The sequence below is a fragment of the Pholcus phalangioides genome, unplaced genomic scaffold (genome assembly GCF_987345545.1).
Source record: "Pholcus phalangioides strain wild (caught in Gottingen) unplaced genomic scaffold, Ppha-v1.0 ptg000011l_1, whole genome shotgun sequence".
Taxonomy (NCBI): domain Eukaryota; kingdom Metazoa; phylum Arthropoda; class Arachnida; order Araneae; family Pholcidae; genus Pholcus; species Pholcus phalangioides.
The window spans coordinates 32,630,946-32,658,095 of record NW_028301604.1 but is presented as its reverse complement, the minus strand read 5'-3'; the positions used below and the strand labels follow the sequence as shown (position 1 = coordinate 32,658,095).

The 27,150-nt window shown below is 39.3% G+C and overlaps 2 protein-coding genes across 7 annotated transcripts in view; one reads left to right on the top strand and one right to left on the bottom strand.

Moving 5' to 3' along the window:
• Positions 1-27,150, bottom strand: part of Pde1c (Phosphodiesterase 1c) — a 923,665-nt gene that overhangs the window by 630,411 nt on the left and 266,104 nt on the right. The gene's annotated exons all lie outside the window — the stretch shown is intronic.
• Positions 14,777-16,989, top strand: LOC149080351 (uncharacterized). Its single transcript, XM_089238549.1, has 2 exons — positions 14,777-15,931; positions 16,054-16,989. The coding sequence occupies exons 1-2, from the start codon at positions 14,777-14,779 to the stop codon at positions 16,987-16,989; spliced, it is 2,091 nt and encodes a 696-aa protein (XP_089094675.1).

Genomic DNA, 27,150 nt, shown 5'->3' with positions numbered 1-27,150 from the left:
ATTCTCAGAAATTTTAATTTTATGTAATATTTTATACCGCCCCTAAAGAGATTTGTGTGGAAGAAGAGATTTCATACTTTGCCTGGAACGACCAGGCATTGTATAGAATGCCTGGATTTCATACTTTGCCGGTAACATATATATATTTGGTTGGTAGATAAATGAAATATGATAAATACTGTACTTTCGGAAATCATATATGTAAATTGGAAGGCCTTATACTCAGTGCCGTCTTACCACATGGGCCCGCCCGGGGGCCTCAAGAGAAAGGGGGCCCTCACAAAAATGAAATGTGGTTGGAATTTCCGAGAATCCACCACGTAGGGCCTCAGAAAAACCATTTGGGCTGGGGGTCCACGATGCTCTTAAGACGGCCCTGTTTATACTTGTGGTACTTTTGCAATCAGAGAGTGGGGTCCCAGAACATCATTCGGCCTGGGGGCCTCATGATGCTCTCAAGTTTTACAGACATGGGTTATAGCAAGATCGGGATAGGACGGGGCATGCCATCGGCCATGGTGAAAATGTAGGAATCCGCAACCTTTAGTGGGCGGGGGTTGTTTCCAAGTTTTCCTTTTTGGGGATCCACGCAAGTGGATCGATTTTTTTTTCAATGGATTAAGTTCCGTAAAATCAAAAGTTGTATTTCAAGAAAAAAGCCCGAATCTCTGAAGTACTACAGTACTATTGCGAAAATAATACTTCAGGTGTGTTCTGTCAACGTTATAGCTAGATGGTTGTCTCTAGCTGTAGATATAACGCAGGTTCTGTTCATTCCCAGAACCACTCGAAGAAGGATCGACATGACTACAGGTTTGTGTCAGAGGTCCTCAGTGTTTGTGAACCATGCACCACAGTGGTCATCGGGTGAAGTTGGTTTTCAACTTCGAGCCGTGAATGTGAGCCGAGCTCACGTTAAAAGTCTCACCATTGAGAGCAACAGCCTACAACGGTTCAAATATTCAGTCTCATTACGCTTCATTTTCAATTTAAAATATTGATGTCAGCACTGCAATTTCATTCACAACACCTTATACGCACTGATACTGTTAGGCACACACTCACATTCCCGGCACAACTAATTCGGTAGCAAATTCCTCATGGCGATAGACCGGAGCTGTGCATGGTTTGAATGAAAGTCTTCGTAAACGTCAGAACTATTGAAATATCGGTAAAAATTCGACGGACCACTTACATCCGTGATTTTTAAAATTTTGCTTTCCATTTCACCCTTGTCTCAACGTTTACCAACGGCTTCCCAGAATACTTCAAGTAGCACTTCAAAGCACTGAACAAATCAACAGCTCGCCTCTGGTTATGGTGACTACCCTAGAAGCTGCGACTCGCACTTTGAGAAACACTGATTTGCAGTACACGGGTATTAATTCAAACCCTACGTGAATATCTTTAATGCCTATGACAAGTGGTCCTCGTACAGACCCATCTCGAATAGGTTGAGTAGTTTTTCTCATTAAACTCGAATGTTTATGGTGTATCGTTTTTCACGAATATTGGAATGTGTCGAACGTGTTCACGTTCCCTTACGACTTGGTTATATCCGAGATCGACTATTTATGCATGACAGCACTGGATTTGCTGGTTGATGTTGACGAGATACATTTATTTCGTTATCATTTGAGATGGTTGAAAGTGAGCCAATACATTACATGAAGTGTAAAATCTTTTATCCATCATTGCCTCATCACTTTCATCCTTCACTGTGACGTATCAACTCTTCAAAAACCTGTTCTTTCACTTTCTCCTCTCACTTGCTCCTCCTTTTCTGGGGAGAAAAAAAAAAGATGCTCTTCCGGTGTGGTATTTCTTGGATTAAAAAACACTTATGTTTTCATCAATAAATGTGATGGAAAAACGTGAACGTAACTAGGCTGGGGCAACTGGGGCACTGTGTCCCAGGGCTCCGAGCTAAATGCAACCCACAAAAATTTACACTAACCAGAGGTCTGTTCATCCAAAATTTGGGTCCGTTTTCCGGAGCCTTCATGAAAATCCGGATCAGAAAAATGAACCCTTCACGAAATAAAAAAATAATGAATCCATAAATTTGAAATTTCATTTCTTTTGTGATAGATCAACTAGATTATTTCGCTTCCCACAAAATTACTCATTTCTCACAAAATTCATGACACATTTCACAAAAATAAAGAAAACTTTCACAAAAACAGGATCCTGCAATAAAGTCAGGGCTGACCCCTGCTTACCCCAAATAGAAGTCGGCCCCGTAAAGGCACAATAAGGCCTTATAGGAAAATGAGTTTTATGTCACCCGCAGCTCACTTGCCCAGTTCATGGTTTTACTGCTGCTCCTCAGAATAGTTAAGCAGTGCCGTCTTAAAGCATGGGCCCACCTGGGCACGGCCCGGGGGAGCCTCAAGAAAAAAAATGGGGCCTCACAAACATGGGGTCTGGTTGAGATTTTCGAAAATTTGCCTTGTAGGGCCTCAGAAAAATCATTTGGTCCGGGCCCATGATGCTCCTAGGATGGCCCTGTAGTTAAGTGGTGTTTTCAATTATAAAAGTACACCAATTCAAAGCAAAAAGAGGCACAAAAATCCATACCTTCATCTCGCCGGGACGCCCGTAGAAGACACGGCGCACACTTTGAAAAACCCTATCATATCACATCACTGGATTTGATGGTTCACATTAATGATACATTTATTTAATTATCATCTGAGGTGGTGGAGATTAAATTAATCCATTATATCATGGGTGGCCAACTTCTTTCTATTCGAGGGCCAATAGTAATGTTCAGTTGCTAAATCCACTCCGATGTATGTGTGGTAGGATGTAAAAGCTCGGAGACAAGGTGAGATGGTAAACGTCCGAAAAATGATGCAAACGTTTTTATTTCGGACTCATTACCAAGTCAAAGCCCGTTTTTATTCTGTCAATAAACCATCGTTAACTTATTAGTTCTTGACGCTTATTAATTACTTCATAAATATAGTAATTCAACAATTTAAAATTAAATCAATTAGGAATTAATATTGATTAATTTTTATTAATTTTATTTATTCTCAACATTAAAAACCCGTTTTGAAGAATAAAAAAACGATAATGAACTTATTAGTATTCCTAAATGCTACCACGCATAGGCGTAAACTTGTATCCGGCCCATGGGCCCGAGCTCCCCTAACATTTCTGAAGACCCGGCTCAGCCCCCCTAAAAATTCGTATGAATATAGTTTCCTCATTTTGCAGTGATGAAAAAAAAATTTTAACCAAAAGTTGTCCTAATTATGAATTAGTTAATGGAAACAATCTACTCAAAATTTCAGTTCTTTTAAAAACTCTGAATGGTCTTTGGCTTTCTTGTTCCATGAGCCATGACAGTACGTTTATCTCATTTCTTCCCTGCTGTTCAATCCCTGAAGGCGCAGCTGACGAAGTTTCTTTCAGTGGGGAGGGGTCTTTCTTGTTTGTCTGGAAAAACTGAGTGTCCCTTCTTTTGTTCACTGCGACCGGGGGGGGGGGGCATGGCGCCGTCACAAAAAAGAAGCCCAAAGATGCATGGTGGGGGGGGGGGTTGAAAATTGGAAAGCAATGATATTGAAACCAAAATAAAAAAAAATACACTCTATGAAGAATAGGTACCAGAACTTAGAGGTTGAGGCCATTTGAGCCCTCGCCCCCCCCCCGCAATAGATTTTGTAAGGGAACTGAGCCCTCCTCTAGTAATTACTGAAAAAACCATTGCAATGAATCCTCCCTCTCCTTCGTAAACGCTTGAGTCCCGTATATACGAGAGAACCAATAACTTAGGCCCCCCGCCCCCAATGTTTTCTTGAAAAATATTGGGAAAAAACAGTATATTCTATATATACACTGGTGAAATAAATTAAGAGAATTTGCATATTTTATCGAATTTCATGAAAAGAACTGAACTCAATGTAAAACCACTGCTTCTAGACAAAAATGAAAATCTTGTACGTCAAATACGTAAGCGTACACGTGTGTGTAGGCGGAGCCAGTAGAGAAACAGGCTTTATAAGCGCGCGTAAGTTAAGGCGCATTTCGTTCGCTAGCAAACCTCGGCGAATTTCTTGGTGTTATTTTGCAGCAATCGGTTAATTTCAAATTGTAACAGTAAAAATGAGTAACCACCAACGTTTAGATGATGGAATGAGGTGGCGAATTGTGGGGAGGCTAGAAGCAGGATAATCTCAAGTCCAGATTTGTAGAGAGTTCAATTTAACGCCCAGCGTCGTGTGAAACAGTTCCAAGATACCGGATCCATCGAGAGAAAGCCTGGCCAAGGTCGTCCAAGAGCCACGACGGCCAGAGAAGATCGCCATTTGTCGATTACAGCGAGGCGTAACAGGAGCGCTACAGCTTCTCAGCTCTCTCGTCTGGAGCGCCATCTAGAGTCGTCATCGTCAGTCCTCGTCTTCAGCGCTCTGTGTTTTGTTGATTATTTAATAGTTTATAATAAAAAAATTGTGCAGTAAAATGTAGGTAATGTACGTAGGAATGTGTGAGGAGTATTCTGGTGTTTGTTTGAGGGAATCTGTCAACAAATTCAAAAATTGTTGCTGTTCTACTGTGAGGCTGTCACCGTGGCAAAGTTTTAACGGTCACCGTTGGATCTGAGTTGAAAGAAAGAGATTGGAAAGAGAAAAAACATTGGGTGAGTTTCTTCAAACTTTCATCGAAAATGAATAAATACGCCTCCGGATTTCATTTAAACATAATTGAAAAATAACTGTCAACATAGTAACTGTGAATGTGCCTGTGTCTCCGCCCCCCGTTCAAAATTAGATCAAATATAAATTGCTGTAATTAATAGAAGCCCAATGCAACATGTTCCTCTTGTTTTTTGCCCCTGGTATTATTGTCTGCCATACTATATTTTGGAAAATTTGTATTTGTGGTTATATCAATGATCTGCCCTAGCTAAAGTACAAAATTGTTGCCACCGACATTACTATCCTGAAAACTGTTGACTCGATTTAATTTGTTCGTTTTGTAACGGTCTTAAATTAATTTGTACATTACTTTGATATCCTATAATTTTCTGTGGCATTTGCAGCTCAGTAATTTTTGTCAATTTCACAAATTACCGGGTTGAATGTGACAATTTATATATTGTTTGTGAAGAAAAGCAAAAAATTTGCATACTAACTTATATGTATATATAGCTAAAATGATTGCCATCCAATTTTACATTTCATAAATTGCAAAATTTGAAAAATTTATAAAAAAAAAAAAAAAAAAAAAAAAAAAAGTGTTCTTCGTATATTTTTTAAACCATTTTTTTATTTAACCCACCTTCAAAGAAAATTATGAAAAACCACACAGAATTTGATGTCTCATTGGACTTGGATTGTAATTACAACGAGGCATCATTAGTAAAAATGGGGAGGAAGTCAAGGTATTATCTTAGGTCCTACCTGCAACAACAGGTAATACAAGACTCAATGACGGAATATCTTGATAAAAGATCGACGGAGTGTTCCAATAGTTCCCATATTGAAATGATGTCACCTACGTCGTCCATATTTGAAACCGAGACAAGAGAAGGCTCTCTTAAAACAGAGACAACATCTGAGCAAAAGGACCCACTTGCTGATGGTCAAAATTTCAATACCAACTCTATTATACACCCTGAACTGAAGGTACAAGATGAAATTTCTGGGGTGGAAGCTCAAACTGATGAAAATGTTGATGATCACCTTTTGGATTCTCCAAGTTTTCTTGTATCAGATATATTCTCTGGTATTGTTGGACTTTCGAATGATCACCATTCTACTCCAAACATCAATGGAGAAATCAACAACTTAATCATGGACATCGTCACCGAACTATCAATGGAAGAGAAAAGACATAATGTAGAATTAACTGATGCATAGTTCATGCCTTCAGTAATGAAGGAGGTACTACTGCACAGTCATCGTCCCCGGCATCGGTCTCTAACCACGTACCTTTGCAAGCGGAAATAGAAGCACAGACAACTGAGTCAGAGAAACAGAATACCAGATTGTTATTAGGATCTCAGACATTTGTTTTTACTCCTACTGATGTCATTCCATCCAAATTCTACATGATCTCACCATTTGGAAACAATAATGATAAATACATTAATGATGGAAATAAGCTGGGAGGCGAAGATGATATTGATAACTCAACGGAAAATTCAAATCCACGAGTTGTATCTGACAAACAGGACCCAGAGAACGGCACCATCACTCGTGACCTTAAAAGTCCTGAAAAGTTCCTGAATACCAACAGGCCAAAAACTAAACAGAATCCAGATGACAAAGACAATAATGAACATACAAAGAAGAAAGTCAACAAAAAGACCAATAGACCTGCTGTTAAAGGTAAGCTATCTGACTCATTGAAAAGAAAACCAACAAATTCTAATGGGAGCAAAGAAAAAAATAAAAATGATCCCATAGCCTCCACATCACATGAGTACTCTGAACAAGACTGGATGGAAATCATTGCCACAGAGCGTTACAAGAATAATGTCTTGAACATCCAGGACATCTTCCAGGAGATCGTACAAATCATAAGACATTCCACAGGCGAAGGCAAGACGTATAAATTCGGAATTCCAACTCAAATGAGGAAAAAAGCGGAAAAATTGTTGGAAATTGTCAATTTATGGGCTCTTGGCTCCCATAATGATTTAAAAGATGCTTCTACTCAGACTTCGGACAATGTTGACAAGAAAACAAATACTCCAGAAAAAAACTCTACAACTAGCGACACAACTTTGGCAACTAGGAAAGAGAAGATGATACAAGTTCCATGTCCAAGAATTTCTTCTCCTTTAACACAAAAAACCACTTCGTTAACCTCACATAATGAAAACGAAGATGACAGTGCACCTTCATATGTCATTGTAGACGAGTTAGATTGTAATATCTTGCCCTTTCAAAAAGTCACTTATGGGAGGAACCAAAAGAATCTAAAACAACGAACACATACAGTATTATTATACAAAAATAAAAAATCCAACTCGAAACAATTTGATACCACCGGTCCAATTGTAATAAAGAAATTTGAAAACAATATCCATGTCATTAGACATATTAAAAATGGCACGGCAATTGACTGCTATACCATTCAGGATTGTCTAAAAATAAGAAAATTTATTTTCAACAATCACTTTTTGAGAAAAACAATATATGCCATTTGTCCGGAGAAGAATATTTCTGGTCAGCCACAACGTTGGGCCCATGATAGAAAGATTTTCAAGGAAAAGAATCCTCGACTCATCTCACAACCTAAGAATTTCTCTACATACCATCAGAATAACTCAAACCCTGTGAATAATCACCCGCCAATTTTCAGGTTTGGATCTGGTAGTGTATTGTATAATCGCCAACAAAATGCAAGTTTGGCCAAGCAGCGAACAGGATGGAATCGCACTACAAATTTTCGCAATATGGACATAAACAGAACTCGACTAACTTTCAACATCATAGATCATGGTGACATCAATAGAGTCGTACATGATTTGGAAGAACAACTGACATACAGTAACCTGCATGAATACATTATTAAAACAGATGCAAATGGAAATCAACTCGTACTGACTTGCACAGATCCATTAGCAGCGAAAATTATAAGTTCGGAGGTGAGCAATAACTTCAAACTTAAATTTCACTTAGAAATAACCAACGACATAAGATATAAATTTTAGAAAAAAAAAGGGCACGCGTCATCGAAATCGGTGTATTCAAAAACGCAATTTCACTGAATTCAAATTAATTCTGAATAAAAAATAATTTCAAGCTAAAATTTAACGTAAAATTCATCAACTGCACACTAAAACTATGTCTCAGCAAAGTCTTAAGGGGCCCCGTCAAACTTTTACAGTATAACGCTGAGCGTGCACAGGACACAATCGAATCGTTCGTAACAATGGCCGGGAAAGAAGGAATTGATTTCATGATGCTGCAAGAGCCGTGCACCAAAAATGGACAACTGCACGGTCTTCCACCGCACTGGAATAGATGATCATCCACCAACAATAAAGCTGCAATAGTATGTACAAATTCCAACATTCATCCAGCCACAGCATGCAATACAACTTCCACCACAGCTATTAGAGTATGTCTGAATAACAGTGATCTAACTATCATCTCGGCATACTCTTCTCCGTACGAAAACTTATCTTTTACACTTGATGAAATTGAAAGAACAATAAAGAGCAACAAAAACATACCTATATTGATTGGATCGGATCTGAATGGTCATCACTCGTTATGGGGCTACAGAGATAAAGATTCCAGAGGAAGAACAATTTTACAATTTCTACAAAAGAATCATCTCATACTACTCAATCAAGATCTACAAACTCCTACGTATGTGCACGGAAAGTCTAAAGGATGGCCTGATCTTTCCTTCTGCAATTCTCCAACGCTTTCGGCTTCTACTTCTTAGGAAATAAGTAACAAAGACACCTTGGGCCAACACAAGTACATTCGAATCAGCATTTCTGAGAGCATTTGTGTTTCATCTTATCCTCGATATCACGTAACAGAGAGAAAATTAAGGTTGTTTTGCAAAAAGCTGCAAGAACCTCTGAACAATTTATTGAACGAGCTGAAACATCAAGATACATATAATAATCAAGGATCACTAACCTTAGTAGAGAAAATCTTGGATCTTTTAACGACTGCATGCAGTAATACTTTCACTTTAAAAGTTCCCAAAACTATTTCCAAATTATCATGGTGGAATGAACATTTGACTAAAGAAAAGCGGAAACTTCGTGCAATGGAAAGAAAAATAAATTACGTAAAAGATGATGACAGACCAGGATATATACTAGAATTTAAGAAAAAGCGTGCTATTTTCAAGAAACTAATTAGAAGCACTAAGAAAAAACAATGGTATGAATATTGCAGCCAAATGAAAGAACCTTACGGGAATTGCTTTAAACAACGAAGAACAACAAATATTTCCCGCCGCAACTCCTTCTTCATTTGCAAGATAACCAAAAAATAGATATTGTGCAAGCAGCTGGACGTCAATTAAATCTTATTTATCCAGATCCGATCCTGAACACCGATCTCCAATCTCGTGACATTCCACTGCACACAAGAGATAAGACTATCACTCACATGGAGATAACAAGAATCATTAACAAGTTAAACAATAGAAAGGCACCAGGTATGGATAGAATTTGTAACAGAACTATCAAAAAACTTCATTGTAAGTTCCCTTCTCTATTCTATACCTTGTTCAATAAATGCTTGGACATTGGAACCTTTCCGGAACATTTCAAAAATGGCATGCTATTATTATTCCTGAAACAAGGGAGGAAGCCCGAAGACTTTGACTCTTACAGACCCATAACATTATTATCGAACGTTCGGAAGATATTTGAACGTATACTCATAAATAGAATGGGTTATTTCTTAAACAAACAGAATTGGTTCCATCCGCTACAGTTTGGATTTAGAAAAGGGAAATCGACATAAAAAGCAATAGACAACATGATGCAAGAATTGAAACAAAAAGAAAAGAGTAATTTCTCTGCTGTGATCCTTCTCGATATCAAGTCAGCATTCGATAATCTTCGTCATGAGCTCATATATAATAGGCTATCGTCAATTTCAACAATACCTGATAATTTACTTAAAAGCACTTTGAGTATTTAAAAAAAAAGAAGTATATCTATCATGACAGATAGAGGGCCTGCAACAAAGACACAGAAACAGGGATGCCCTCAGGGCTCCTGTAGTGGTCCTTTTTTTTGGAATGTTATTATTAACGACCTTCTCAAGCATCAATGGCCAGACGATGTATGTCTACAAGCATATGCTGATGATATCATTCTTATAGTATCAAGCAACACATCAAAATCCATCAATGAAACTGCCACCCGATGTCTAAAAGAAATAGAAGAATGGCTTGAAATTATTCACCTGCAACTTCAAACCAACAAGATTGCATATTTCTGGCCTTATAGAAAAAAAGGACGCCTGAAAATCCAACATGATAACCAACACATCAAAAGAACACGGAACTTTAAATATCTGGGGATCAATTTTGACGAAAAATTTAACTGGATCTACCACATTGACCAACAAGTACTTAAAGCTCATAAAACACTCCAGTCTTTCTATAGGATTGGCGGCAGCAAGTGGGGTATTAACAGGCTATTCAGAAATATCTATTATCGAACCATCATCATCCCCCAATTATCGTATGGATCAAGTATTTGGTTTGCAAACCCCACCTGCAGAATGAAACGCAAGATGCTGACAGCTCAAAGGCAATACTTACTTTTTGTAACAGGTGCATATAATACTACGCCAACTAATGTGATACAGCTTTCCACTGGAAATTTAACTTTGGACCTTCAAATAGAAGTTATATCGAAAAGAAGCCGACTCCTTCTATTAAGGCACAATGTCATATGTAACGATTTCAGTCTACTAGCATCTGCATACGAAGAAAGCATATCCTCATGGCCTCATCATCCAGCCATAGATCTTCAAGATAATCAGCTCATCACTGAAGAAAAAGACATTCCAACTGTCATCAAAATATATACGGATGGCTCGAAAACCTCTAATGGAGTTGCTTCGGCTTTTGTCGTCTTTCGCAACAACGTCATCATACACGAATGGTCACAAAGGCTCCAAGACTTCAACTCTGTTTTCCAGGCAGAATTGTATGCTATTCATCAGGCCATTCTCCATATACTGCATAAGAACGAACCTATTCAGATTATATCCGACAGTCTTTCTAGTATTCTCGCGCTTAGAAATAATTTTTCCCCCACCCAATTTGTACGACAAATCAGAGCAAATCTAATTGACAAGCCCAACACTTTCATCTCATGGACCAGGGCCCATGTGGGTAATCAAGGGAATGAATTAGCAGACGCACTTGCTAAAACAGCTACTTCATCAGAAAATATGAACTCTGATGTTTTTCCTCCCTGGTCTCATGCCAAACACAAGATACTTTGTGTAGCGAAAGAAACTTGGCAGTCCAGATGGATTGATGGTGAACAACGGGGCAGAAAGGTCTTCCAAATCATAAATAAGACCAAAATCTTCAACCAACCATGGATTAGAGAAAGAACAATCCTATATAGTGAGCATGGCCCTGTTCCGTATTACCTAAGGAGATTTAAAATATCTAAAAATAAATTATGTGCTTGTGGGGAAATCGGAACATTTCCTCACTATATTTGGTCGTGTCCAAGCACTGCATCCTACCATCAGCCCCCGATTAATCTAAAACATTTCCACGTCTGGAAACGTCAAGTAATAAAAACTGGGATGACATCATTAAACTTATCAACTTTCTAGAGGAAAATCTGTCGTTACTGCACAGCAAAAATGAAGAAGATCTCTTTGAATCTGATGAGAGTGGTGACTAGATCGATGACCAGATCAGCATCGACACCCCAAATCTAATGACTATGCTAAAATTGTAAAAATGTGTTTACATGTTTTTCCTTCTCTCGGACTGACGTGCATTGTGCTTACCACAGATGTTTAATTTTTGCATTGTTTTGTGTTTCCCATAGTGATTTAACTGATGTTTATTTTCTTTCCTCATATACATATGCACTTGGACGGACTGTGACGTGCATTGTGCTTACCACAGATGCTTAACATTTGAATATTTCTTGTGCTTACCATATTTGCATTTTCGTGTTCTTCATATTTGCATTTCTGTTGTTCCCCGTTTTTTTTTCTTCTCAGACTGTGGCCTGCATTGTGCTTAAAAGAGATGTTTATTTTTCATTGTTTTGTGTTTTCCAGTGTTATATAACTGATATATAGCATATACTGTATAACTGATGTTTTCCCCCACCCTTTTCATACATATGTACCTGGACTGTGACGTGCATTGTGCTTCCACAAATGTTTAATTTTCACATTATTTTGTGGTTACTATATATATTTTAATTCCCCCCCCCCCATGTACTTTGAAAAAGTGTTCTCATGTTTGATCGGGTAGGGTGGATGGATTTGATGGGCTGGGGAAGATGTTGCTACTTTTCCAACAGATACCCTTTACGTTAGAGGTTCCGTAAGGAATATTAACGTGGGTATCTGTCTTGTAGTTCAAGTTCAAGCTCTCTCGTCTCTTTACAGGAACCCGTGTATCAAGGGTGACTGTTTCCAAAAGACTTCATGAGAGAGGGTTATTTGCAAGAAGACCTGCTGTTTGCGTCCCGCTCACTTCTACGGACAGGAGAATCCGTTTATCATGGTGCAGAGAGCATAGAGATTGGAGTATGGATCAATAGGCGACCGTTCTCTTCACTGATGAGTCCCGGTTCATGCCGTACGTTCATATGGAGAGAACCAGGGACCCGCTACCTACCCTCCAATGTCCGCGAAATCGACCATTATAGCGGAGGAGATTTAATGGTCTGGGCAGGCATCATGTTGGACGGCCGCGTACCTCTCCATATCTTTGAAAGAGACACTGTGACTGGTGTGAGGTATAGGGATGAGGTCTTGGAGCCCTATGTTCACGTTTTCAGGGGTGCAGTTGGCCCTGAGTTCATTTTAATGGACGATAACGCGAGGCCACATAGAGCTCTTCTGCTCGACGATTTTCTAGAGAGTGAGGATATTCGTCAGATGGATTGGCCAGCCAGATCTCCAGACCTTAACCCTATAGAGCATGTCTGGGACGCTCTGGGGAGGGCAATTGCAACTCGCAACCTCCCTCTGGGAACCATCCAGGGAATGAAAACAGAGTTGCTGAACGAGTGGGACCAATTGCCACAGGAAATGATAAACTGCCTTATTTCAAGTATGAAATCACGCTGCGAGACCTGTATATCTGTAAGAGGGGACCATACCCCCCTATTAACCCATTTTTATGTTTATTCTGCAACCGCTGTTTCATACCTTCCGACTCCAACGAGTGTTACACACGATCATGCATGTGTATTACAATTATTGAATGGTTATTTGTTTTGTATTGTATGTACATATCAAATTTCATTAAAATCGGTACAGTAGTTCTAGAGATAATCGACCAAGTGTGACGTCCATCGAATCCTACCCCTTGAACTTATGTGGACTGCCCCGGCGGGTGCAGTCAAAACATCTGCCGGTTGTAAACACCTGCTCCTGTAGAGGTAGTACGCCGTCGTCTAACAAGAGATAAGAACTTAGTTAGAGAGAGACGAACCAAGATAGTGAATGGATGTGCGACCAACGTGGTCGACACTAAAGTATTTTAACTAAAATGTAGAATGTACATATATTGTTATTTAAAATTAAAAATCATTTAATCAAGAATAATGATTTGTTATCTCATTGGCAAAAATGAGTTCACCACTACGCTACAGCTAAAAATTTGGTGGCAGCGGTTTGGATATGTTTCACATCGTTTTGATGTTCCTCTTCGTAAAAGTTTTTGACTGTTGATGTCTCCAACAGGAGTTTCGAATTCGGCCGTCCGTGCCGTTGGGAAAGATTCGGCCATCCGTGCCGTCGAAAGATTTGGTCATCAGTGCCGTGGAGAGCTTCGGCCATCCGTGCCGTGGAGAGATTCGGCCATCCGTGCTGTATTCGGTCGTCAGTGCCGCTGAGAGATTTGGCCATCCGTGCCGTATTCGGTCGTCAGTGCCGCTGAGAGATTCGGTCATCCGTGCCGTAGGGAAATATTCACTCATCAGTGCCGTCTGGATAAATCGGAACTCTGGAGGAATTGGGTCATCAGCTCCGTCAGGAGAACAATAAGTGCCTTGAAGTAGAGTAGTGTGTAAACAGCAGTTTCACCCAGTGACTTTTGCGACAGTGATAGTTATTGTTGGGATCATCAGATCATCTCGTTAGGTTCTAAGTCTCTCCGAAGTCCGAAGGGGTAAGTGCCATGATTAAGGCAAATTTTTTTTTTTTTGAGGCACAGTATTGTTTAAAATGTACCGCAGTTGATTTTATTTATTTGTGGTAGATTGTATATTTTGATTATTCTTGAAAAATAGCTGAATTACTTTTGTTTTGAAGTTAGTTTGTATAACTAATATTATCAGCTATGGCATTCCTTGCAAAAGCTAGAAAAGAAGATTTGAGGTTGTTAGCGGAAGAGTTGGGGGAGAATGTGAATGATAGGATGAGGATTTTGGATCTAAAAAGACTGATTATGAATTCAGCAGATTTTGAAGAAGAGTTTGTAAAGGGGAAATTTTTTAATATCGTCGAAGAGCGAGAGGCTAGGGAGGAATTAGCTAAGAGAAAACTTCAGGAAGAAATAGAAGAGAAACAGAAAAAAGAAGAATTCGTGAGAAAACAAATGGAGGAAGAGGCAGAAGAAAAAAGAAAAACGGAAGAACGGGAGTTTGAATTAGAGAAACTACGCTTAGAAGCAGCAATAACAAACGAGGGTCGAGGTTGTTTGGATTTCGATATAAGAAGCGGTGGGGGAAGTTATGAGTTTACAAAGCTTGTCCCCAAGTTCGATGAAAAGGAAATGGATATCGCGTTGTTTCTTGCTTTATTTGAAAGGCAAGCCAAAAGAGTGGGGGTAGAAAAAAAAATGGGTATCAGCCATGTTGGCTCTTTTACCACCCGACGTGGTACAACTTATAGCAAAGGAATCAGAAGAAAATTTTGATAACTTTGAACACATCAAAGTGGTTCTCCTAAACAGGTTCAAAATGACACCAGAAAATTTTCGATTAAAATTTGTCAAACATCAGAGATATTCAGCCAAGCCGTGGCGGGATTTCGTTTTTGAACTTTCTAAATATTTTGATGAGTGGGTGGAAGGTTTGCAGGTGACTCATTTTGATGGGTTAAAAAAATTGATGGTCACAGATCAAATAAAAAGGCGCGTTCCACCGGAAATAAGAGAACATTATATTGATGAGTGGACGAAAATTATCACTCCCTATGAATTGGCCGAAAAATTGGATGCTTACGAGAATGTTAGAGAAGGGTCGAAAAACCCTCAGGACAAAAAGTATAGCAATAATAGATGGCAATATGCAGAAAAAAAGTTCCCTAATAAATCTGCCCACTACGAGAAAAAAGATCTACAAAAACAAGAACATAGAGAATTTGACAAACGTAGGTCCCGTAAATGCTATCAATGTGGTTCGCCATCGCATTTACGTCCGAACTGCCCAAACTTGAAGCGGACATCAGAGGGTACAGTTAATTATGTTAATGATGGGTCAAAAGATCTTTTAGACCCCTATACAACCCTTGGTAGAGTAAATGGCATTCCCATGAAAATTTTGAGGGATTCGGGGGCCACAATAGATATAGTTTGTGAGAAGCTTATCACTCCTGATATGTTGACAGGTGAAAACATATGGCTTAAAACGCCGTTAGATCCTGATCCCAAGTGCCTACCCTTGGCACATGTTGAATTATGCGGTAGTTTTGGAAAAATATGTACCAAAGCAGCAGTCATTAGAAACGAATTAGATCAGGGGCGGTATCTCTTAGGAAACAGTACGGCGGAATTATTGGAAGGGTGTGAGAAGCCTTGTCTTTTGTCCCCAGAGGCGTTGAATGCCGTAGAAACAAGGGCTCAAACGAAAGCAAAGTTTAATAAGGGGATCATCCCAGAAGAGAAAAATGTTGAAGTTCTCGGGGAGAGTTGTTTAGGCGCGCAAGAAAATGAAGAGGCAGGTGATGATCGTCTGTTATCAGATATTATTGTTGACGAAAGTGATAATCTTCAATTGCCAGAAATCAGTGAAGGGGCTGAGGAATTGTCTTTGTTGAAGGTTAGTTCTAAGAAACTGTCTAAAATGCAGCAGGACTGTCAATCCTTAAGGGAATTGATTACATTGGCCCAAAAGCCTGTAAATTCAACTGCGAAGAATACATATGGACCTCTACATACTTGTGGACCTCTTCCAGAGACCCCAACTGGGAAACGGTACATCATTACAGCCATGTGTCTATCTTCTAAATACCCAGAAGCTATACCGGTCGTTGATATTAAATCAGTGAGTGTGGTCAATGCACTACTCGAGATATTTAGCAGGATAGGTTTTCCGAAAGAAGTACAGTGTGATCAAGGGACGTCGTTTACGAGGACGTCGTTACGTTCACTTCCAAATTCTTTCAGAGATTTGGGGTTAAGGTGAGTCACAGCTCCGTGTATCACCCACAGTCCAACCCCGTGGAACGGTTTCACAGAACCATTAAACGTTTGTTGCGGTGTCTGTGTGAAGGATCTGGGCCCGATTGGGAAAAACACCTTCCGCTGGCATTGTTAGCGTTACGTACAGTTGCACACGAAAGTACAGGGTTCACTCCTTCAGAACTAGTGCACGGGAAGAATCTAAGAACTCCAGAAACATTAGTGTATGAACAGTGGACACAGTCAGGGGATGAGGAAAGTCCTGTTACAGAATATGTTCTTAAACTCATAAATAGGATGAAAAGGTGTCAGGACTTGGCAGTTAGCAAAATGGAAGAATTACAGGTAACTAGAAAAAAATGGTATGATAAAAATTCTGTAAAAAGGGAATTTAAGCAAGGTGACGAAGTACTTATTTTTGCAATTTCTAAACCGAATAAGTTAGCAGTTCTGTGGACTGGTCCCGGTGTAATTCAAAATAGACTGTCCGAGACGAATTACATTGTTAAGCTTCCGGATAGAAAAGAACAAATATATCATGTAAATATGCTAAAACCGTATTACAAAAGACTCGAGAGCATTAATTTCTTGGATTGCGTAGGAAATGATGGGTACACGGACAATGATATAGATTTTCCCCATTTGGATACCAATCCAAATATTTTCAATTTTGAAGACATTGTCCAGAAAAGCAACTTGCTTGAACGTATAGATCCCCAAAGAATTGAACAATTGCATAAACTGTTGAATAAATATTCTGAGATGTTTTCTAACGAGCCAGGAATGACCCATCTGGTTGAACATGATATCACGTTGATAAATGATAAGCCCGTCAGAGCTAGGCCGTATAAGATTTCTCAACGACAGAATGGTATTTTAAAAACTGAAATTCAACGAATGTTAGATTTGAAAATAATTTAAGTAGGGGAATCAGATTATACCTCACCAATGATCTTAGTTGAAGCACCACATAAGGATCCCAGACCTTGTATTGATTATCGCCGGTTAAATGAGGTGATACGCACCGAATTTTTTCCATTCCCAAATATCGAAGAAAGGCTTGAATTAGTTTCATCAGCAAAATTTATTACGTTGTTAGATTTATCCAAAGGATACTGGCAGATTCTATCGAGTCCCACAGCTCAAAGATTTGCCGCTTTTGTTACCAGTTTCGGAACGTACAGGCCACTACGCATGCCATTTGGTCTGAAAAATGCTCCATATTTGTTTAGTAAACTTATGGCAGAATTACTAAGAGAATACGAAAATTTCGCTGTACCATACCTCGATGATATAGCTATATTTTCTGAGTCATGGGAGACACACCTGAAACATGTCGAATTAGTGTTAGAACGCTTGAAGGGAGCTAAATTAACACTAAAACCATCAAAATGTCGTTTTACCCAAGATCATGTCAAATATTTGGGTCATATAGTTGGGCAGGGGTATAGGAAACCATGTGAAGCGAAAATAGAGGCCATTGAAAAGTTTCCTACTCCAGAAACCAAAACTGAAATCAGAGCTTTTTTAGGATTGGTGGGGTATTATAGTCATTACATTCCTATGTTTTCGGTATTGGCTGCACCGTTATCAGAAGCTTTAAAAGGGAAAGAAAAGAAAGGAGAAATCATCTGGACTCCTGAGTGTAATGCGAGTTTCACTTGTTTGAAAAACAAGTTAATTAGTCAACCAGTGCTATATGCACCAGATTTCTCTAAGCAATTTATTGTGCAGACTGATGCGTCAAATCTGGGAATGGGTGTCATTTTAGCTCAAGAGGATATTGCAGGAGAAGAACATCCTATACTTTTTCTCAGCAAAAAGTTTTCTCAGGCAAAAAGAAACTACACTACTACTGAGAAGGAATGTCTGAGCATTGTTTTTGCTGTTAAACGTTTACACTATTATCTAGATGGACAAAAATTCTTGATTGTCACTGATCATAATCCTCTCGTGTGGTTACAGAAGAATTGTAGCACAAACCAGCGTCTGATGCGTTGGGCATTGTCCCTCCAACAATATGACATTCAGATACAGCACAGACCTGGTCGCAAAAATAGGAATGCTGATGTGCTAAGTCGTAATATTCCCGAATGACCTGCAATTTGTTGAATGTTTCGAAAATTATATGTATGAATGCTTTAATTTTTCTTGTTATTTTTTGTGTTATATTATTCAATTATAATTGCAGAGTTTAATGAAGAATTGTGTTTTTTTTGTGTGTTGTTCAAAAATTATTTTGAATTCGGTTATATATAAACCCAGAAAATTCTACGTATCATATTATTTTTTTTTTATTTTTCAAATTTACTTTTCTGTGATTTAATTGCAATGTATCGCGAACAATGTTTTTTTTTAAATTTTTTTTGTTCCTCAATTTGCCTGACATGGTACTTCAGTGGTAATGTACCCCTATATAAGTGTTAATATAATTTTATCGCAATCTTCTTATAAGCTTATTTGTGGTTAATTTAGATTGTGAATTTCCATTGTGAAAATCCCAATGGAAATTTCTTTAAGGGGGGAGGAAGCTGTGACGTCCATCGAATCCTACCCCTTGAACTTATGTGGACTGCACCGGTGGGTGCTGTCAAAACATCTGCCGGTTGTAAACACCTGCTCCTGTAGAGGTAGTACGCCGTCGTCTAACGAGAGACAGAGACAGAGAGAGACGAACCAAGATAGTGAATGGATGTGCGACCAACGTGGTCGACACTAAAGTATTTTAACTAAAATGTAGAATGTACATATATTGTTATTTAAAATTAAAAATAATTTAATCAAGAATAATGATTTGTTATCTCATTGGCAGAAATGAGTTCACCACTACGCTACACAAGTCTGCAAATTCTCTTAATTTCTTACACCAGTGTATATAGATGTCCATTCGCAACAGATCTTGGGGGCCGATGCCGAAACATTTATCGAGCCTCTTTACAACAAAATTTGACTGGGGGTGGAGTAGAACATAGAATCAAATAAACAACAAGTGAATTATAATATTGATCTTAAAAAAAAGGAAATAAAAAATGAATGATAATTTTTCAAAGGTTCAGGAGCCTCTCGACCAGAACCAAGAACCTTGACTCCTCAAGAACTTCAGAAGATTATGTTGATTTTATAGTTGATTTTTTATTGTACATTATGATCCGCCGTCGTCGAGTGTTGATTATATGAAAAAAAAATTCCACCACACACACCCGTCCTCCGGGTAGGATTCGTTATCTCTGAGTTGTGAAGCGGGGTGTGTCCGGTCTTCAAAGGTCTAAAGCGTATGTCCAAGCCATAGGCGTAAACTTGTATCCGGCCCACGGGCCCAAGCCTCTCCAATAATTTTGAAAGACCGGCTCAGCCCCCCCCCCCCAAAAAAAAATCGTGTGGATACGTTTCCCATATTTGGCTCGGAAAAACACTTTTTATGATTAAAAAAAATGCCCCCAAAAAAAGTTTAGTAAAAAAAATCTCAAAATTTTATTTCAATACTTTTTTAAAATCGTAATCGACTTGCCCTTGGCATTTTTTTGTAACAATTTTTTGTATTTTTCTCACGGTCAACGACGACACTCGATCTCCAATTATCATTCTCCCTCGGTGCCAATCGAAGCTGCCCCAAAGTCATACATCTCTGGATGACATCTGGAGACGATATGGGGTAGGTGCTTTGGCCATTTCTTGTTCCCGCTGTCGGAAAACTCAGAAGCATCTCTTCTTTTATTTGAACGTGACCCATGGGGAAAGAAGCTTCTAGACGATGCAGCAGGAGGAAAAGAAAGGTTAAAAAATAGACCCATAATGATTGAAACCGAAACAAGTACATTCCGAGAGTCATATTTTATTTATCGAGTTCGGGAGCCCGGGTCGAAACATTTTTGACAAAATACTGTATGACTAATAACACCGAGACAAATAAACAATAGCTAAATGAAATGGAGTGAAACCTCGATATAACGACTGCGGACAAAGAAAAAATATCGTTGTAGAGGGATTATTGTTATATCGAAAGGCAACGTTATGATCACATGCCCTGAAATTTCTGTTGCTGTTGGCATATTTTCTGAATCGCGTTGTTAGTACCTCCAAAAAAATGCGCTTTTGAGTATTTATTCTCCGCAAAAATAATTTAATTGATTAATAAAATTTATTTGGATGTGTTGCCCCCATAAAGAGCTTAATCGCAATACGCCGTGGCATGGCCATCACATCCTGTCGCAGGGCGCCAAGACTGGGATATTTGGCGGGCCCCTATATAGTAAATTTACTGCGTGAAAAGTAGAAAAAAGACAAGAATCATCCCGGGCTGGAGCCCTGCCAGCCCCACCAATGTGGCGGGGGGGGGGGCATGCAGAAGCACCCAAATGAAGAAAACATTGAAGGGGGCTGAAAGTTGCTGGTCATCCTGAATATACGGCACTCAAGCGCGTACGCAGGAGAGAGAGGGTGCCATGGCCCCCACATCTTGGTGAAGGGCCCGAGGCTGGAATATTTGTCGGGTCCCCCGAACCAGATTTTTTACGGCCCTCTATAGAGGGCCTTACTTACTAACCGAAACGGCGACCCAGTCCATATTTAGAAATACTTCGGAATATGGACTGGGTCGCCGTTTCGGTTAGTAAGTAAAGCCCTCTATAGTGAATTTATAGCATGAAAAATAAAAAAATGATAATTATCCCTGGCCCTGCCAGCCCTATGCGGGATCATGTCATCCCATATGTGAGCCATGGAGGTTGCATTTTGCATTGTTTTTCAGAAATTAATGGGGAGGGGGGCGGGGGCTCAGTTCTCTCATAAAATTTATTGGGAGGGCCTCTAATGTCTCAGTCGGCCCACGGAACAGGAAAAATAAATTTCAAATAAATTAAGTCTTATTTGAATATCAGTATTTCATGAGTCATTGCAAAAAAATAACGTGCTGTGTGAAAAACACTGTGATGTTTCCACAAAAACTTTTCGCCCTGGGCAGCAATTTTTAGAGGACGGCAATATTTAGGGGAAAGAAAAACAATCTTTCAAAGTCATCGATTTTTCCACTGTGGAGGTGATGTAAAACTTCATTTGTTTCAGCCCCCCCCCCCAACTCGACAGCAAAAATCTACGCTCTTAGTTACGGCCCGGTGCGCAGCACCCAGAAAGTGCTGCAACAAACAGATTGGGAATCACAGCCCTATAAAATTTTTACAGTACAATATACTGTACATTCAATATAATTTATCTGCAAAGTATCTCTCAGCAATGGGCCCCCACGTCATCGAGGCGAGGAAGTGTGACGTCACTTCCGGTGGTATAGCGCTGCCCATACTACTGCCGCCGATAAAGAGTCATTTCCCACACCACCTCTCTTTCTCTTAATTTTCCGTTGTGTGGACGTTTTCTTGCTTTGCCCCAGGGATGCAGTGGGTGCCTCAATAGGACGGGGATCCAGACACACGTTTTCTACTACACACTACTCGCCGGAGGCCTAGCCGCATAATTTCAAAGTAGAATAACTGGTGAGTGATTGGGAATTTCCGATATTTATGACCAGCCGCCAAATCCAAATCGAGAAAAATTTATGGCAGGGCCTATCTGTTTGCAGACATCTGCTGCCCTCAAATGCTGCCCTCTGGGAATCATTGGGGAACTCGTGTGGAGAAAAAGACGTGTATGTTTTGTGTGGAATGTATGTATGTCAGCAGGGAAGATTCTGACGACCAGCCGCAAAACACCTAAAAATCTCTAGCAGTCCAATTATAAGGCCCAGATTCCACTGCGCAAACGCGACAACACTTGAGGGGGGATCGAAAAGATAAGATATAGGTTTATACTGTACGCGCACCAATACGTCGCCTCTGCCGCTGGCGGCGAACGCGACGAGTTTTCTGTCGCGAAAATTTACATTTTGTTCGCGGCGAAAGCTTTTGTAACCTTTTGAAAGGTCTATTGTGCATTCCCCCAACGCATTGCGTTTCATTGTCTACTTCAAAGGAATTGCTCTTCTTCCAAGGTTGCAAGAAAATTAAGGGCTGGAAGGGAGTTTTTTTTTTCTCTCTACTTTTTTTCTTCTCTGACCTACACTGCTCAAAACAATTAGGGGAGCACATGGTTTTAACAAAATTACGCAAAGATGTATACCGATAAGTAACATAAAATGAATCATCCATAATTTAAAGCCTAGCAGGAAACGGAAGAAGAAAACTTCATATGCAAATCAAAGTTCATGACGTCAAAAACCAGAAAAAGGAGATAAGGGCAGAAATCGGGATGTTGCAGAAACGTCTGTTTTACTGCCGTAACTGTGAAATTCGATTGCGCAGTATTTTTTTTTGAGACAAGGTGACTTGAGGATGTCTCAACAACGTGATTTACCGGAATCCATGGCATGGCGTGTTATAGGCAGACTGGAATCCGGGCAAACACAACGTAGTGTCGCGGACGCTGTTGGAGTCGCCAGAAGTGTTGTTGCAAGGCTGTGGAATCGATTCCAAGAAACAGGAAATGTTAGACGTCGACCAGGGCAAGGTCGGCCACGCGCCACTACAGCAACTGATGACCGGTATATACGGTTAACAGCCCGTCGAAACAGAACAGAGAATGCTACGCAGCTGCAAAGACGGTTGCTCTTGGCAACAGGACGAAGGGTGTCCAGCCAAACAGTACGTAATCGGCTTCATGAGGGAGGGCTCTATGCACGTAGGCCAATCGTCTGCATTCCGTTGACCCCACGCCACCGTGCGGCCCGAAGAAGATAGGCTGCTGGACAACCTGATTGGAGCCAAGTGCTGTTTACAGACGAGTCCCGATTCAGTCTGGAGTGTGACACCCGACGTGTTCTGGTATGGAGGGACAGAGGCACTCGAAATAACCCCGCATTCGTTCGTGAAAGGTCACAATACAGACGAGCTGGTTGGATGGTATGGGGTGGAAATCAGCATAGGCGGACGTACGGACCTGCATATCATTCGGAATGGCACTTTGACGGCCCGAAGGTATGCAGACGAGATACTGCGACTTCATGTCATCCCTTACGCTGGAGCCATTGGAGATTCCTTTGTTTTCCAGGATGATAATGCCGACCGCATAGAGCTCGTCTGGTGGAGAACATGCTTGAAGCTGAAACAATACAGCGCATGGAATGGCCAGCGTGCTCTTCTGATCTGAATCCTTGGACGACGCATTGCTGCGCGACCAAGGCCGCCTGTTACTGTCCGAGACTTGCAGATTGCACTTCTTGAGGAGTGGAACAGTATTCCCCAAAGTCTGATCGATTACCTCATCGCATCCATGGCAAACAGGTGTGCAGCAGTCTTAGCTGTTCGAAGAGACCACACGCCCTATTAAAACTCATGCATCATGTCTAAACAGTACTTTTTTTTATCGTTTACGTGTAACCAAATTGTTGCCCTAAATCATCTTTTCATGTTTTTTCCATATTTTCAAAGAATTAAAGCTTAATTCCAAATTTTTTTACGTCTTTTTTCTGTATTGCGCATTGATACGCGTGTACTATCTATTGTATGCCAATACGTGGCTGTCTCGCACGGTTTTCTTCACTTTTTTGCTTGCTCCCCTAATTGTTTTGAGCAGTGTAGCAAAAAACGCAGCAACCAAATTTCATGCGTCCTTTTCCAAAATTCCGGGTATTTGACCGAGCGCGTGAATAGCATCTCTGGTAATCGAGGCCGAAAATAACGTCGTATAAACAAGGTTTAACTGCAAATAAGTGATCCGGGGATCCCGCTTCCCCCCCCTCCCCCCCCCTCGAGAATTCTAAAGAAATACGAATTCCCGCTCCCGATTGCTTCAAAATGTCAGGAATTCGGAAACCCTACCTTTCAACCCTCTTTTGACCCACTCGGAGGTCGAATTTAGAAAATACCCTGAACTATTTACGTCATGAAATAAACCTATTGACCACCTCAGTTCTCATATTATCTTGAGGGTTCTGAAAACTTGTCAAGAGTATAACATTGCGTTCATAGCGCTTCTTCCAAATGCGATCCATGTTATGCAACCTCTCGACCTAGCTTTAAACCAAACGTGTCGTCTTATTATGTTATGTTTTCTAGTGGGTGTTGGCTCTGTGCGATAAAGGAAAAATCGTGCCCTGTGCGACCAAATCCTTTTCTATTGTTCACTTCCACAACGAGGGGCCATCCCTCATGTCGTGGCATTACAATTGAATTGCTATTCTATTTTTGTAATCCATCTACTATAGAGATTATGTAACGTTTATTTCAAAATCCTGCCTGGTTGCAAAAATTTGGGATTGGAGTTGGAGTGAAAGCGTCGTGTTGTATAAGTTATGTGATGCATAAATGAAATATTTTAACATTAAAAATTAAAGAGAATGACGATTATTTTTTTGAAAGTTGTATAAATTAGAGTCGTAAAAACGGGGTTCCAGTGTAAATAAGTGATTTCCTGAATTCTCGGGTAAAACGATTTCTCGTTCCCGATTCCCGAATGCTCCGAACGCCGGGAATTTTGGAACCCTTATCTCACAAACAGCTATTGTGTGTGTTTGTGTGGATACACTACAAGAAGTATAAAGATGGCATATGCATCAGCCTGCTGTATCCGATGACTATAGGTGAGATTAAGGTGACTTGATAAGGGATTATTAAGTGATACATTCACATAAGGTACTGATCTGTAACGACTAAAATACTGCCAAATTTTATTGTTCCCCAAAAATGGGCAATTTTAAAAAATTAAATTTTTATGGCATAAGTGCTGAAAAGTATGAAATTTGTGTTTTCTGAATTAAGTTTGGAATTTCACACCTTCAGGCGAAAAAAAATCAAGTGCTTTCATGAAATTTTTTTTTTCTAATTATTGAAACTGATGTTGTCAATTACGAACATTGGAACTAAAAAGATAAATATTAAATTTGGCTAGCAACACAAATTAATGATCACTAACAAACACAATTTTGTTGCCTGTTGTAAAATAAATTAAGGGACAGAAATTAAAAAAATAATTCTACGTCTATTGATTTTTAATTTCATTACATTTGATTTTTTTAATGAGGATGCAATTTGAGCCAATCACTCCTAATCTACAAGCGATAAGTGGCCAAATCAGCAAAACTCAGAGAAATCAAGCCCGATTTTAGAGCTGATTTTAAATTAATTTGAATTCACTTTGATGTGCTACTTAGAAATAATAAAATAAGCATATTTGTAATTTAAACATGTTATTTTCCCCTCAATACATAAAATAAGTTACGATTCTTTCAATAAAACAGTAATAGATCGCTGCCATGTAGCAATAATTCGCCAAACTTGGAACAGAAAATGTGAGCGATCAGAAATGTTTCAGGATTAATTCATAATTAATTCAAGATTCAACTAACTCCGTTAGTTAGAAATCCTCTAGTTATGCATCATTTCTTCTAAATCATGCGGAATATAAAAAGAAAAATGATTTCATATTTTAAAATCACGTAACTCTCGTGCCTAAACACAACACAAAATTATGGTGCCAAATGTCGTCTGCTATATATATATATCCCTTTTCTTATTCTTATTTAAAAACATTACCACATATATGATTTTCAAAAAAATTAACACACAAAATAATTAAATTTCACTTACTTCTCACGGACAAGCTCCGTTTCTCGGTGAGAACTTGGCGCTAATGCAGTTCACGATCTATTTCTCACATCGATGTTTATCACGCTGGAAATCTTTTTATCCGAATTTAAACTTTACGGAAGCCGAACAACAAGTCAGTTATTTCGTAAAAAATGACAAAAGAAAAAAGACTCAAAACGCTCTAAAAATAATAAAAAAAAGGAAGAATTTGTAGAGAGCCTACGGTAGGATAACATTGCGCATCGCTGCGGAAAGGTACAAAATGGCGGATGAGTCGGCCTCCCTTATTCTAGTGGCTATAGGTGAGATGACCTTCTTTAGTGACGCCACAAGCTTCGTGCGGAGGTCATTTGCTATAGGTGGTGTTGCTTGTATTCGCCTGAGGCTATGAAGTGTTTTCGCGCTCAGCTGAAAGTTTTTCCACCACTACCGAGCCAGCTGAACATTATTTTCTTGTGATTAATACCTAAATAACTATCTTGTGTTGAATTTTCATACGGTGTAAAATATTTTTATAGAACGTGTTTTTTTTACATAAACAAACGAGCAGGTGAAATATGACCCACCCTCAGAATACAAGCTGAATACATAAAAACTTCACAAAATAGTCCAAATAACATGCAAAGAAATTTTCAACCGATGTAAAATATATATATACAGGGTGATCAGCGAATAAGCCCTTATTTCAAATTTAAATATCTCTACAACAAAGATCAATAGAATTATGCGGTAAACGGTACGTTTATTAGCAAAACTGTAAGAATGTTGTACAGAAATTTCGAAAATTTAGTTTTTTTTAAAATTTTTTAAAATTTAAAAAAAAACAAAACTGGAGATTTTGGGGTTCCGAAAATCCTCATTTGTGTGAAGAGAAACCACTGCATTCGCCTAAAGTTACTGCATGGGCTGCGGTATGCGCCATGTGTGCTGACAAATTGTTCCAAAATTGTAACGTAACGTTCAGTAGTAATCGTTTCTCGCACGAAGAAGGGGCCGATAATGCCTCTGGCGCATACCGCAGCCCATGCAGTAACTTTCACACAAAAAGTTTCTCTTCACACAAATGAGGATTTTCGGAACCCCAAAATCTCCAGTTTTGTTTTTTTTTTTAATTTTTAAAAATTAAAAAAAAAACTAAATTTTCGAAATTTCTGTACAACATTTTTACAGTTTTGCTAATAAACGTACCGTTTACCGCATAATTCTATTGATCTTTGTTGTAGAGATATTTAATTTTGAAATAAGGGCTTATTCGCTGATCACCCTGTATATTTTTGAACTTTTTACATGTTGCAAACGTTGCTCCACCTACACCCACCCGAACCGAACCAGCTGAATTACGTTTCATAAATTATCTATCCAAGACCAATTATTGGTAAGAAATTCAGCCGGTGTAAAATAATCATCCTTCAAATATAGCTGCCTCACGGACTAATACGAGTTACAGACATTTTGTGAAATTCAACATTCCGAATTGAGCATTTTATCAACTGCAGCTACAAATGATATA